At 45.8% G+C, this 13,565-nt stretch overlaps 2 protein-coding genes across 7 annotated transcripts in view; one reads left to right on the top strand and one right to left on the bottom strand.

Moving 5' to 3' along the window:
• The window catches only part of ALS2 (alsin Rho guanine nucleotide exchange factor ALS2), a 217,382-nt gene that overhangs the window by 149,045 nt on the left and 54,772 nt on the right, over positions 1–13,565 (top strand). For 4 of the 6 annotated variants that reach the window (XM_084524334.1, XM_084524333.1, XM_084524338.1 and 1 more), the window contains exons 4-5: positions 8,638–8,740; positions 12,865–12,990. The gene's annotated coding sequence lies outside the window, so the exon portion shown is untranslated. Of the gene's footprint in view, positions 1–8,637; positions 8,741–8,779; positions 8,887–12,864; positions 12,991–13,565 lie in introns of those variants that run through there. The other 2 variants (XM_084524335.1, XM_084524332.1) reach the window with 2 other exon arrangements.
• The window catches only part of CDK15 (cyclin dependent kinase 15), a gene marked incomplete at its 5' end in the record, with an annotated part of 34,734 nt that overhangs the window by 4,860 nt on the left and 16,309 nt on the right, over positions 1–13,565 (bottom strand). Inside the window, 5 exon segments of the mRNA XM_084523040.1 lie at positions 769–908; positions 3,461–3,503; positions 3,506–3,508; positions 10,577–10,640; positions 12,881–12,974. Coding sequence (XP_084379166.1) covers positions 769–908; positions 3,461–3,503; positions 3,506–3,508; positions 10,577–10,640; positions 12,881–12,974 — 344 coding nt within the window.

Below are 13,565 nucleotides of genomic sequence, written 5' to 3'. Positions count from 1 at the left end.
TGTTAAAAAACAACAACAACAACAAAACACAAAAACCCACACTACAAAACAAACCAGCATAGCTGGTGCCCAGGAGGCAACAGAGCATGCTAGGGCTCTCTGGCCTGTTTCCCAACACAAGGGAGCTTCTCGTAGTGAGGATCAGAACCTAGAGCTTGAGAGACCCTGCGTTTATCCTCAGCTTAGGGCAGGAGAGTCAGGTCTGTGTGAGATGTGTCTGTGTGACTGTGTGCTTAAGAGAAGGCAGCGAGGGGAGAAGAAAGTAAGGCAGGTAAAGTGGGGGAGAAGTGGTGTGACAGGGTACGAGGAACAGCTGTTGCCTCTGAACATCAAAAGGGAGCAGGAGGAGCGGTCCAAGGGGATTGGGGCTAGCACATCATGCTGAGCAGCTGGGAATTCAGGCCATCAGGAGGGACTGGCATGTGAGTTACGCGGAATACACAGCGTGAGCCAGCCGGAGGAAAAGCTCAGGGTCCCTGGGGTTACAGAATGGGGGAGAAAGGCGCTATCAAAGCATGTACACCTCAGCTGTGAGAGTGCACCGTGGTGGCATCCCATCCAGGTCCCCTTCTATTATTAACTTTGTGGAAGAAAATGGAAAAACAAGCTGTGGAATTTGCACTGGGATGTAGATTTTGCAGCATACAGCAACGGGGAGGGAGGGCAGGCAGAGACAAAGTGTCTGGGTCCAAAGTACTGAAGAAACTTGCAATAAATGGCATGTGAAGTAGGTCATTCTTGGTGAGGTGAAATTAAGAGTTAACTTACCAGCAGGCACCTGATAGAGCTGTGGAGGCAGAGGGCTGAAGAAGCCATGAAGAAGGGCATCTTGTGCAGAGATCCGCCGTGGAGGGAAGGCTGTGAGCATGCCGGAGGCCAGATCCTCTGCTGCTGGCACCCTGCTCAGCCTAGGAAAATGGGAGGAAAAAGTGCAGGAGATGAGCACGGGCCAGAAGGCTAGAATCAGACTGGACCCAGACCTTCTCAGAGCTTAAGGCAGAGGCAGTGGAGGGACTCGGGGCAGCTGGGTCCTACCCCAGATATATGGCACCAAAGACATTTGCTTTTCCATGGGAGTTTGATTATTCTGGAGTATATATGGAGGATCTCAGCTCAGACTCGTCTTTTCAGGATAATTTTGAAAAAAAAAAAAAAAAGAAGGTTGTGAGTAAAAGGGAAACTGCTGCCAGGAGGACTACATTTTACACGGCATAACTGGAATGGCCGAGGTTGGCGTTAACAATTTACAATGAGAACTGCAAGTGCACAAAACTACCTGACTGGCTCACTGAGCAGACTGGAGGTCAAAACTAAAAAACTAAAGAAATACCCGTTCCTCATTTCCTACCCCAGTACCAGTCATGCAGCTGGTTGTAAAATGTGTCGGGGATTCAGCGGGAGGAATCTGTTTTTCGGGATGAGACTTTAAAACAGATGTAACACACACGTGCTCTGTGCCCAGCAAACACCAATGCCAAGTGGCTGCTTCCTAGAGAAGCACACAGATGGGGACGAGGAAGTGGAGGAGAGAAAACAAACCAACAAGCAAACAAATAAAAATGGTCATTTAGTTTTACAGCTTTTACTTTGTTTGTTTGTTCTGCTCAGGTTTCAGTATCAGGATGCCCATTGGATCACGGCCTGTTGTGCTTCCTCCCTCTGCCCCCCCGGTGCTCCCCACCACGTGACACCACGGCCAGGATCCCCCCGCCCCATGCTCCCCCTCCCTGCACAGGACATTTGACGTGCTGGCAGTTCTGTTTCGAGGGTATAAAATGTAAAAAAAAAAAGAAAGAGAGAGGGTCTAAGAAGCATTTATAAAAGGTATCCGGCCTCACAGTGGTAGGTAACTGCTGAATTCTCACCTCCAGCAAAACAGTTTGAACTCCTGCTGTTTGGGGAGCAGGGACGGGACAGGGAGCCCAAGCGTTCAGCCTGAGGCTGCTCAGCAAAGCTGCAGCACGGGCTGCCCTGGCCATGGCAGGGTCTTACCTGAGCCCCTCTGCCCCTCGGGCCCCACTGCTGCAGGCTGCCACACCAGGCAGCGAGATGGTTCGCTGCCTCCCGCTGCTGCTCAGGCTTCCTGGTGACGGCTGAGCTCTGCACACAGCTCCCCTTTGATTTCCTAATTGGCCGTGGAGACTCATGGCTGAGCAGCCTGCATGAAGCAGCTCTTTCCTTCTCGAGAGCCGAGCGTGCTAGCGTGGCTGTTTGGCCATCCCAGGGTAAGGACGCTGTGGCAGGCCTGGGGCAGGACTGCGTGCAGCCCAGAGCTCGGCAGCATGCAGAGGTAATGGAGCCTGCCAAGGGATTGTGGCCAAAAAAGCAGAAGTGCAATAGAGCAGAGTTTCAAGGAAAATAGTTATGTCTTTGTTCAGACTGGGAGAGGGCCTGTTCTGTTCTAGGACCTGTCTTATCAGGTTTTGAGACACGTGGAGCTTTGTGTCTTTCTGAAGATGTGTGTGACAATGGCTGGCATTTTGGCAACCTGGGCTTTGCTGAAAACTTCAGCGTGTTCGTTCAGCAATTCAGAACAGAGTCTGGGAAACCCAGCTCTGAAGGGCAGCCTAGAGCAGCACTGAATCCAAAGCGATGAGCTGAACAGATAATAAACAGTACTGCTGAAAAATGTGGCTACATCCACAAAGGATAGTTGATTCTTGACCTGTGTGTGAACACAATCCTGAGGATAGATCATGTCTATCCTTTTCCTATGCATCTGTGAAGCCTGTTGTGTACCAGTGCTCCCTCAAAATCGGTTTGAGGGGATGCTATTTTAATAACTCTCTGAGCAACATTAGGGCACCTCGCCTCCTTATAAATTTCTTTCACTGATACATTTAGGCATATATGTGTGTGTGTGTGTGTACATACACACTTGAAAAATGCTCCCTTCCCTGAACACTCTCGGGAATGTTTGGTGGTGTTGGTGCTTGCTCAGGGTAAGGTGTGTAACCATGGCCCTTGTCTTGTTGCTTTTGGCTTCTGAAGAATGTGAATTTTCCTCTCTTAACTAATCAGGAGATTGTTTCATCGTCTCATGTAATGCTGTCCTGGTATGTCTTCCTTACCACTGCTGAGTGCTGTTCCTACAGCATGTTTCTAGAAAATAAAAACGGGACAGTACAAAGCCTGTCTTTAGTCTGGGCAAGACGGCCTGGGAAAGTAGGACCGCCTGAATCTTAGCTGTGCCCCTCAGAAAACTGCACGCAATGTCCTTGAATTGCTCCTTATCTGAGAACAATCACTTCTCCTGGGAGAGTAATAAACCCACTGTGTGCCTGCCTCTACTGCGATCTCTTGAAATCAGTTCCTTAGCTGATGTTAGATCTGCTTGTTACTACAGAGCCACCTCGCTCTTCCTCAGCTTGCCAAAAGAGCTCATTTCAAGTTAAATGATTGCATAAAGAAACAAATAAACCCAGAGGCCATTTTGACACTGCCGTTACAGGTAGCTTACCTGTCACAGATCACTCGGAGTCTCTGAGGTCTCCTGGAAGCACCAGTTCTAGAAAGTGTAATATGCAATCACAGGATGAAACAAAAATCAAGCCAAAAATCATTCTTTGAGCCCTTACGAAAACACGTGCTTGGAATTTCAAAGGGCCCTATAGAATCTGTCATCTTAGTATTTATAAATATACATTATTCCTATAGGACTTGAGTACTAGCATTGATGTTAATAAGGCTGTTCCAGTTCTGTAACCCTTTCCTTTCACACATTGTGAATGCAGGCCTTGGGCCTCCATCTGTTTCAGTGAGTCTTTGCGTTGACTTCAATAAATTCAGTCTAACTCCCCAAGTCCTTCGCACTGAGGAAGCAGAAAGAGGTTTGCAGGCCTACATCTCCAGCAATTGTTTACTAAAGAGCTGCTGAGGTTCTTGTATTCCCCTGGGGGCATGTGGGGCTTTTCTGCATGGAGCTGCTGGAAAGACTGGGGATGAAGCAAAGGCACTTGGATCCCACTCTGCTTTTGCGCACTGCTCTTGCTGTCAGTCCCTCGCTCAGTTTGTCATTCATCATGTTAACCATTTTCATGCATGCTTTGTACTTACTGATTCAAGCATCTCTAGCAGACTGGAACACTGTAGAGTTGGCACTTTTCGGAAGGCTGTGTTGTTGTTGCCGGTTTTCAAGGACACATTTTTAAATGTTGAATAAGTGGAAGAATACATTCTTCAAATGTTTTCGTACAACCCAGGGATTTTCACAAGCTTAGATATGAATAAATGACTTACACTTGGAAGATTACCCTTATGGCTGATTAACAAAGGCATTTTCTTGCATCAGAAAGGCCGTAATTTATGCCCAGCCACATTTTCCTGAACACCATTTCTGACAGCAGAGATGAAAGGTGCTCTAGCCATGGAAATGAGAGCAGGAAGGGTGGTGCAGCCCTCTCTTCCAGCTAGGGCCTGGAAAAGCATTCCCCACAGCAGCGAGACCACCCGGAGGCAAGCACCACTACTCTCTTGCCAATAGACTGGCGTATAACAGCCTCCAAGTTTGGCTGGGGCTTATCCTGCAGTCCTAGAGCATCTCCCCCTGCTTTCTGTCAGGAGCACGGCAAGCTGCTCAGCTCGGCCTCACCATTCAAGGACAGAAGCATCCAAATGCAGCTGAAGGCAGAGTCCCCTCGGCCTTCAGCCTGCGTGGCCATTTCCAGGGTGGCAGGCCCTGGGGCTGGGTCACTCCGTGTCTGGCTTGAGGCACAGACAATTTGAAAACGTGCAAATGACTGAACTTTCAGCACTTAACCTTTCCCGCAGCAATCTTTCACCATTAAGCCAGGCAAGCAGGTTGTTAAACCTGTCTGTCACTGTGTAAGTAACAGGTCGCAACTGAAGTGCTCTCCTACACCCAAATACTAAGGTAATTGCTGAAGCAGTAAATGGCAGGATCATCTGGGATGGGATTCAGGACTGCTTAGGTGCCAGAGCTCTGGAATTACCAGCAATATATAGAAGTTCTGTATCTTTAGTAGCCCCTTCCCTAGTAAATCACCGAGATTAACTCTGGCAGGATGTTCCTCTTGGATCACTGTTAACTTATTCTCTAGATCCTCCTTCTTTCACTTTGCCCCCTCAGCTGTAATAAAAGTGTAGAAATAAATTGTCCGTATTGAGTAGAAATGTAAAGTTTCCAGGAAAAATAGAAGAAAAATGAGTTTAAATGGGTTTGGAAAGGCATAAAATTTTTTTGCATGAGGTAGAAGGTTTAACCTCTTCGCAGAGCTGGCCAAAAACTTTCAGATGCTGCAACTTTCAGCCAGAAAGTTCTGCTTCAGTGAGATGGAAACATTCCATAGCAATATATCAATTTCCTTTAATATTTAATTAAAATGTCAAAATTACTTAAATACTGTACTTTAGTGAAATCTTTTAAAATGAATATTCTTTAATATATTTAAAATAAAAGTTAAAAAATGCAAGTGCAGTTGCTAATGGCAGGGCAAAGGGTTTCAGTGATATCTAACTGAAACATCATTTTGTTTTTATTAAGTAAATTTCCAGGATTAACATTCCAAGGAGGAAACAAGATTTTCTTTACATTGCAGATAGAAATATCTGTTTGCTTACTGGGAATTGGGAAAAATGCCTGAATTATAATCTTTGCTGTATCTTGACCAAGATTCTTTACTTTGATTTAACATTTATATAACACAGAGATTAATAATTATCTACAAGGGGTAGTGTAAGAGTCAGTGAGCCAACTACTGCTTTCCCTGTCCAAACAAATATCTTTGTGCAGAATTCTGCTTGAGTGAGGACCGACAAACTTGCCACTTCGAGTATACAAAGCTTTGATTATAAATGGAAGATATGGGTAAGAAAACATTGTGTTTCTACTCAAGGATTTAATGCAGTTAACTAATCCACTTTAAATCAGTTCAGATTAATCTCTTGACTGACCCCATATAGACAAACCCGTAGAGGATTCTGAGGCCCCATTCTGTTGAGCTGGGTAAGGACAGGGCAGTAAATATCTTCCCTACTGTAAAGATTAAGACCAATCTAAAACCGTAAGACAGTGCAAACAGCTACTCCTTAAAGGTGAGTGAGATCAGACAAAGAAGTGGAAGAACTACAGATTTAATCATTTTACAGTGATGATGTACACACATAAAATGATGGGATTGTATAGGGCTGATTGTTTTTTTAACAGTATGAGGAGATCGGAAAGGTGGTGCTTGGGTTTGTTATTTTCTATCAGTATGCAGTGCAGTCTGTGCTAATGAGGAAATACCTTCCTATATGCAAACCCAGGTGGAAGTGGCTAATGAACTGATAATGAGGCGAGCAAGCCAGGGGACAAAAGTTAAACTTTCCTAATTGATGAAGAGAGAGAAAGAGGATGCCTTGTGCTGCTGGATGAAGGTGCTGAGGTTGCAGGCTCACAGAGAAAATTTCTCTCATTAGTGAAACCTCTGTGGCTGCAGGACAGAATCAGAGCTCTGTCTGTGTGGCAGACTGCAAACTGCAGCCTGTGCCCAGTGCCAGGCACAAAGGGAGTTTCCCTGCAGCCTGGCCAGCATATACTGTGCATCAGTTACAGTGCTGCTTTTCCCTTTGGGATCAAAGCCATATACAGTTTATTATGACAATAAAAATTTCATCGTTTTAGAATTCAGTTTCCAACCATCCCATTTATTAAACGAAGCATCAGCATAAAAAGTGAGATAAGATAAATAAATAAATAACAAGATTCAGAGTTCAGACTTCATCTGCATTCTCAAAAATGTCATTTGAAGTTTGTGTCTCAGTGCCTGCTGCTTGTTGCCTCCATCTGCTGGTGGCAGTTTGGAAAAGCAACAGATACTAAAATGTGCTCAGGAAAAGTTGCCTATGGAAAGCTTCTAATCTCATTCAGCATAGCAAAGCCTACCAACATTTGAAAAATGATAGCAAAGCCTGCAGACATTCGGAAAACGAGGCTTAATTTAAAAACGGTTGCTGCATCTGAAGAAGTGCAGTGAAAAACTTGTGCCGATGAAGTGAAATGATACTACCTGGCACAGGAAACTTCATTGGTCAGCCTGTGCGATAAATCAGGGCTCACTCGCAGCAAGTTATAGCTCACTTACAGCAAGCTCATCGTGTTACAAACAAATAAGCACTTTTCCCTCCTCTTTGCAATCCAAATGTCAGGAAAAGGAGGCATTAAACGATGCATTGGGTGCTCCAGTATTCCCAGTTTGGCAGAAGCACTAGCTTAATGTCATGGGCTGTGATTCCTAATCCTTTCCTGCCCTTGACCCCCGCTGTCTAGATTCAAACTTGTAACCATTAATGGGGCTGGATCAAAACAGTGGCCTTCTGGTGTCACCAGTGGTGTTTAGAGGGGATTTAAACTCCCTGCTTTTCAGCGCAGTGAAATGAACACAGCAGTAGATTAATGCAAGGATTTGAGCTCACACAGCATGAGAGCTTTCAAAAATAGTGTTAACAGAGCTACAACTGCCTCTTTCAGGGGAAGCAAAATGAGGGGAACAGAAGAAATGAACAAACACAGGGCAAAGCCTTGTTGCTACGGGCAGGGCTCCTAAGCGTGGGGAGCTGGGGAGAGGGCCAGCGAGTGCACCGAGACGTGGGGCAGGAGCTCTCCCAGCCCTTCGCCTTCTGCAGGAACCAGTCCTGAAGCCAAGGTGTGGGGAACACTGTGCTTTCAGGCTCCATTTCCCTCTTGGAGAGCGAGTGGCAGATCACAGGCTGCAGGGTTGGCCACGGAAATGTTGCTCACCCATCTTCCCTGTTGACCTGGGTTCAGGCACAGGCTGAGATTTCGGCACACTGTAGCAATGGACATGAGGCCCATTTCTGAACTTCTTTGTGCAAGAAGGCACAGGGGCATAGGGTGGACAAGCATTGCCTTGCACGGCTCTTCCTTTGCCAGTTGCCCGTAGAGAGGGCAGGGGAGCTGCCCTTCCTGCAGCTGTGCCTGGCTCGCAGACCCCAGGCTGTATCTCCTCCTCTGCAGGGTTTGCAGCAGGATGTGCTTCAGCCCACAGCAGTGACAGGAAAACATCTAAAGGTTTCCAGTTTTCGTTTGAAAGATTCCTACTAACCCACCTGGCCCAGGAACCCTTCCAGTAACAACCTCAGTCTGGGGCTGAGCCTACACTGCTGAATCCAGTGGGAGTTTTGCCATCAACTTCAATGAGAATAGGATCACACCTCAGAGCTTTGTTTTGCGCATGTTCGTGCTTTGCCTCAGGCAGGAACCTGTTTGTTTGTTTGCTGCCTGCGCTCGCTGTGAACATCAGTAGGACTAGCTAAAAGCATTCAAGCCATCAGATTTGGGGAAGCCTCCGAAGTTTGTTTGCTTATCTGAACTGTCCCAGGCATTCAGATTTGCACAACTGGGCTGGAAAGAACCTCAAGAGCGAAGGCTTTCTCAGGCAGGCTGCAGAGCTTCACCTGGTGAGCGTGTCCTGGGGGGGACAGTTAGCACTTGTGCTTCAGGGGAGCAGGAGAAGTTCTCTGAGCATGTGAATGGCAAATAGCTTCAAAGAGACTGGTTTGCCTTCTTACTGGCAGCCCTATCAAAAAGTGACTTGATTGAGTTCTTGACGAGGGCAAACAGTCTACCTGTATGTGAATAGCCTTATCCTAGCCAGACTGTTCTTTATATCCCAGGTTTGAGCCAAGTGCTTGGTTCCACTGTATGACTGGAGCAGCTCGGAGCCCCTTCGGTAGGATCTGAAGAGGGGAAAGGGATGCTGACTCTCCAGCTTGCAAGGTATTGCCCCAAACACCGGCTCAGGACCCCTCTTCCATGTTACTGGTAGCACAGAAGGATGCTTCCCCAGGAGGGTGTCCTCTAACTCCTGCATTTCTGTCTGTGCCAGCCACAAAAGGCACCAGCATCACAGGATCACAGCACAGGTTAGTTCTGCCCCACTGCAGTCCATTAGGGAATCTTTCTATCCACTTTGATAACAATTCAGATTTGAAAACTGCTAATAATGACTCATGTCTTCACGGGAGCCATTTCCATGCTGCCTAGGTGCCTGTCTTCTCCCTCCCAGCCCTGCCACTGGCACCATCCCAAGCCGCAGATAGCACTGCTACTCAGACAAAACAGTGCAAAGCTGAGGGCAGTTGTGGACATTCAGCTATTCTGTGCTGTCTGTACCAGTTTCTCCATTAGTTTACGGTTTAATGCTTGCATTTTTCAATTGTACCTGTATATAGCATCAGGATACCTAATTGGCTTCACTAGAGTTTTTGGCCTTGTATGCACAGATGACTGACGTCAAAAGCTTCTTTGTGAGCAATTTGTCCCACACATAAGCATTTCTTTCCTCCCAGACTACCTTTCACAACTTGTAGAGTACCCAACCAAGCCTTCAACAAGTCAGAGAAGAAAGTGCTTCCTCCAGCTGTCTGCTCTGTGCTTGCTCCCTGTCCAAATTAAACTTGCTGAGGACAGCGACACATTCCCATTTCACGCTGGTTTGATTAATGTGTCTCAGCTAATTGTGTGAAAGATTCCGGCCCTTTCGACTGTGAGACCAGGTTATTGTTCAGCCAATCGCGGCTACCATGTGAAAATGGGGGCTGTTTAGTGTTCATGCACCAGAATCAAAGGAGGGGCATCTTGGACTGGGTCACAGAGCAACACCCACTTCTTTGAAAAGATGTTACTATGCTCTACTAAACCTGTAAACCTCTTGCTCAAAGCACGTCTTCTCCCTCCTCCTCTCCCCCCCCCCCCCCGTTCTCTTTTTTCCCTTCCAGAGAGCCAGACTCCCCCCACCACTCTGTTAGGGTACAAGCGAGAGAGAATGGCTAGACTGCAGATGGGTGGATTTCACATTCTAGGGTTTTTAATATTTCACTTTTATATTTCTCTTAGAGAATGATCCTGCTGAGAGGCTGAGAATCAGTGCTCATCATTTCCCCCTCACTGACACTTGAATATATTTTCCCAAGGGAAAACATTAAACAAAAAGAGAGAGAAAGAGAAAAAGGGAAAGAGAGAGGGGGAGAGGGAGAGTGACTGAGCTAGCTTTTCAAAGCATACTTCTCAACCTGCCCACATCAAAATAAGAGACAACTGGCCCTTTGAAGTCCAGGACACAGACTTCTCTACCAGCCCATGTGGAAATAAAAGAAGCCAGCTTTATAAATCACACAGATTTCTCACCTTGCCCACATCAAAATCGGGGACAGTGACCTTTAAAACTGAGGCTTAAAGGCCCCCAAACCAATCTCCATGAAAATAAGGAGAGTTCAGATAAACTATGTCCCCTGGTACCTGTCAGCTTTTCTAGTGCAGAACAGGAGACATTGGTCCTTCGCACTGAGGAGTGGAGACTAACTGCATTGTTAGCACTTGGGACAATGAAATCCTCCAGCAGCCTAACGTATCTCAGTGAGGCAGCTTTGCCACACGTGTACTTTTGCTTGTATCTCGGGCCATTGGTCCTAAAGCAACACTACTGTTAAGTAGTTTAAGGGATTTAGTAGCTCTGAAACATCGCTTTTTGATAATATGAATTAGTGATCCCCAAATTGTTAAGTGGTTAGTGGCTCAGAGAAAAAGCTGGTGTTCTTGTGAGGTAAGTCCTACCTGGCTTGTAGTTGGGGAGCTTGGAAAGTCCTGGCCAGATGTTCTCAGTTGGGACCCCCAATACCTGTGCAAAACAAGAAGGAGAGTGAGACGAGCAGTGGCCTGTCTGCCACTATGCTGTGTCGGTGCGGAGGTGGAGGAGTTGGTCTCAACAGAGAGCCGGTGGCCTTTCCTGTGAACCAGCACAGATTCCCCCTGCCCTAGCTGGTACTAGATCTATCTCTGCACATAAATGACAGTGATATTTTAGCACTTGATGTTACAGCAGAAAGGGTCCTGCTGAGATGTAATGTTGTTGCTGCTGAGAACATCATTGAAGGTGTGTGCAGCTTCACTGCCAGGTGTCACTTACACATGTTCACCAGCCAGGGGTCACACTGTGCAATCCCTTTCACTGCTGGAAGTGTCTTCCTGTGCCAGCACTGCACTGGGGACTTACTCTGCCCACTTGCACTGGTACCAGCCAATATTTTCTGGCAACCCAGGCTGTGAGCTGTGATAGAAACTCCTCTAAGTGAGGGTAACACAGGCAGGAATGAGCAGTCAGGGACAGAGGGGAGGATGGAGACCACTTGAGGTGGTGCTTGCCTCTAGGAGAAGTGTTGGTGAAATCACAGTTAGACAGTCTTGATAATTCAACAGGATGAACATACTTCACAGCAGGGGGATTTTCCAGCGAGATGTCTATATGGTGTTTGAACCAACAGTCCTGTGTGGGGATAAGCACTCCGGATGACATAAAGTCATGCACATAATTGCAAATGGTCTCTAAATCAGTGCATGGTGCCTCTATTATTAGTACATGAAAGGAGCTGACTATTAGAAAACAGTGGGAATCCCCATTCTGAACCTCACGCTCGGCAAAATATCTCAAGCTAGGCATCGAAAGCCTCTAAGGAGCTTTGAAATTTTGGCCTAACACAGAGCCTCATTCCAGGCTGTATAATAACATAAAACCTTCTGTGAAAGGCACTAATTATTTCATGGCTCTTAAAGCTTCCTCATGATTTTTAAATAAGTTTTTGCCTTCTATAGCACAAATCCTATTAATCACGGTATCAGTTATAATACCAGAGAAATGACGATAGGGCTATAACCCTCTAACTGGAAAACCACAGGAAATGTATCTAGAGATTTCAGTCATACGTGGAAGGATAGCCTTCATTCACACTGCAAAACTGGGCCCTGCCCTGGTTTTGAACTGTGTTAATTGGCCAAGTATGGATGTTTTTTTTTTCCTTGGTAATTCTTTTTTTCTCCCACTTTCTATGAAAGAGTAATTCAGCATTTATTTAAAAGGGCTGAACTCAAGTCTAATAACGGGGTTTGCTTATCTGTATTTTTAACACGTTCTAGGTAAAAGCAGAGAGGAAAACCCAACCTGGCAGAAGCGTTTCTGAGTAAAGGGATTAAGAAGGAAAACCTTGATTTGCACAGACTTGAGGCTATGAAGTCCTCTCTCACCACTTCCCTAGTTGCAGCTTTCTGTACTTTATCCTTTGAAAACCCATGTTTGGGAAACAGCCTATGCAGAAGAGTAAATCCCTGGGAGAAGTGAAAGGGCAGATACCTGCAGCAACATCCAGTGGGAACCTCTGGGTTGACCTTTCTGAAGAATCAGTAACGGAGCCAGCAGCGAGCAGTCGTGAACATACAGCATCCACCAGTGCCAGTAACTGCCTCAATTTTACCAAGCAGCACTGAGGGCGTAGCTCTATGTTTCTGCTTCCCCAGCAGAAAATACAGCTTAAGAGGATCCTGAATACCTCTGCTCTTTTTCACTGCTGCCTTTATAAAGTAATTTATCACACTTCCCATTATGCCAAAGCGTTCTCTAGGGCTGCACCATAAACTGGATGAGACAAAATGTTCCAAGTTAATATAACAAAGGACCTGCAAAAAACCTCGGGACCCTGCCATTTTCAAGACAGTTTGTGAGCAGTATTAGAGCTTCTTTGTGAGATTATGGTGTGCTGTATCCTACAATAAGTAAAAGATTTAACAAGAAGGAACAGAATTTGCAGTACCTGCACACCTTTTATGCCTGCTTCAATTTGATGTCACTTTAATTGGCTTTAAATTTTTGATGAGATGACAAACATCAAAGGAAAGTCATTTGATTTACTCCGGTGTCTGTAAGAAAGTTGCCAAATATAAAATGGGTTACAAAGTCTGCTATGAACCTGGCAGATCGGACCAAATTATTCTGCTATTCACAGGACCTATGCTCATGACTTCAAAATTAAGTAGGGAGCTGGAGCAATACGTTCTTTTCTCTCCCATTTCAGGATATATTGTACTCACCTCCCAGATCTTCTCCAGCTGTTCAGGAGTACCAGAAGTTCCTGCAAATACTGGCTGACCCTGGATAATTTCAACAAAAATACAGCCTGCGCTCCTGCAAGAAACCCAAGGTATTAACTCATGCACATACATCATATATACAAGATGAATCTGGGGTGGGCAGGGGAGAGGTAACAATTGTTGGAATGGAAATATAGAAATCCTGATCTGTAAATGCATAGATCCTGATCTAAGTTGTAAATCCTATATGTTTGGCAGCTCATGTTTGAAAAGTACGAGCCTGATGTGTAGGTATTGCCTACATTCTTTTCATCCAGTGTGTGTGTGCGTAGGAAGCAAGGCAGGATGTGGAGTGTCTGAATACATGTAAATAAATAAAGGTTCCATTGAAGGCCACTTCAGTCGTACACACTGAAACACTTGACCTAAAAACCCAGCAAGTAAAATAGGATGGGAGGAGACTGGAGATTCATCACATTCACATCCCTCCAGGATAAATATTTTAGAATAGCAGAGAGCAGTCAAAGTTCCGTATGAGTTTTGGTCCCATCTGCTTTTTCTCACCAGCACTGCCTACTAAAAAGAACAACACCCTTCACCAGCAAAACAAGGCAGGTGGTATCCTTGAAAGAGAAACCCACTAAGTCTTTTTTCCAGCAGCGAACAGTTAGTTTCAGGTCTCTTT

Source organism: Aythya ferina (assembly GCF_964211825.1).
Source record: "Aythya ferina genome assembly, chromosome: 6".
NCBI classification, from domain to species: Eukaryota; Metazoa; Chordata; class Aves; order Anseriformes; family Anatidae; genus Aythya; species Aythya ferina.
The sequence above is the reverse complement of the archived record's forward strand: the minus strand, read 5'-3'. Positions and strand labels throughout refer to the sequence as shown.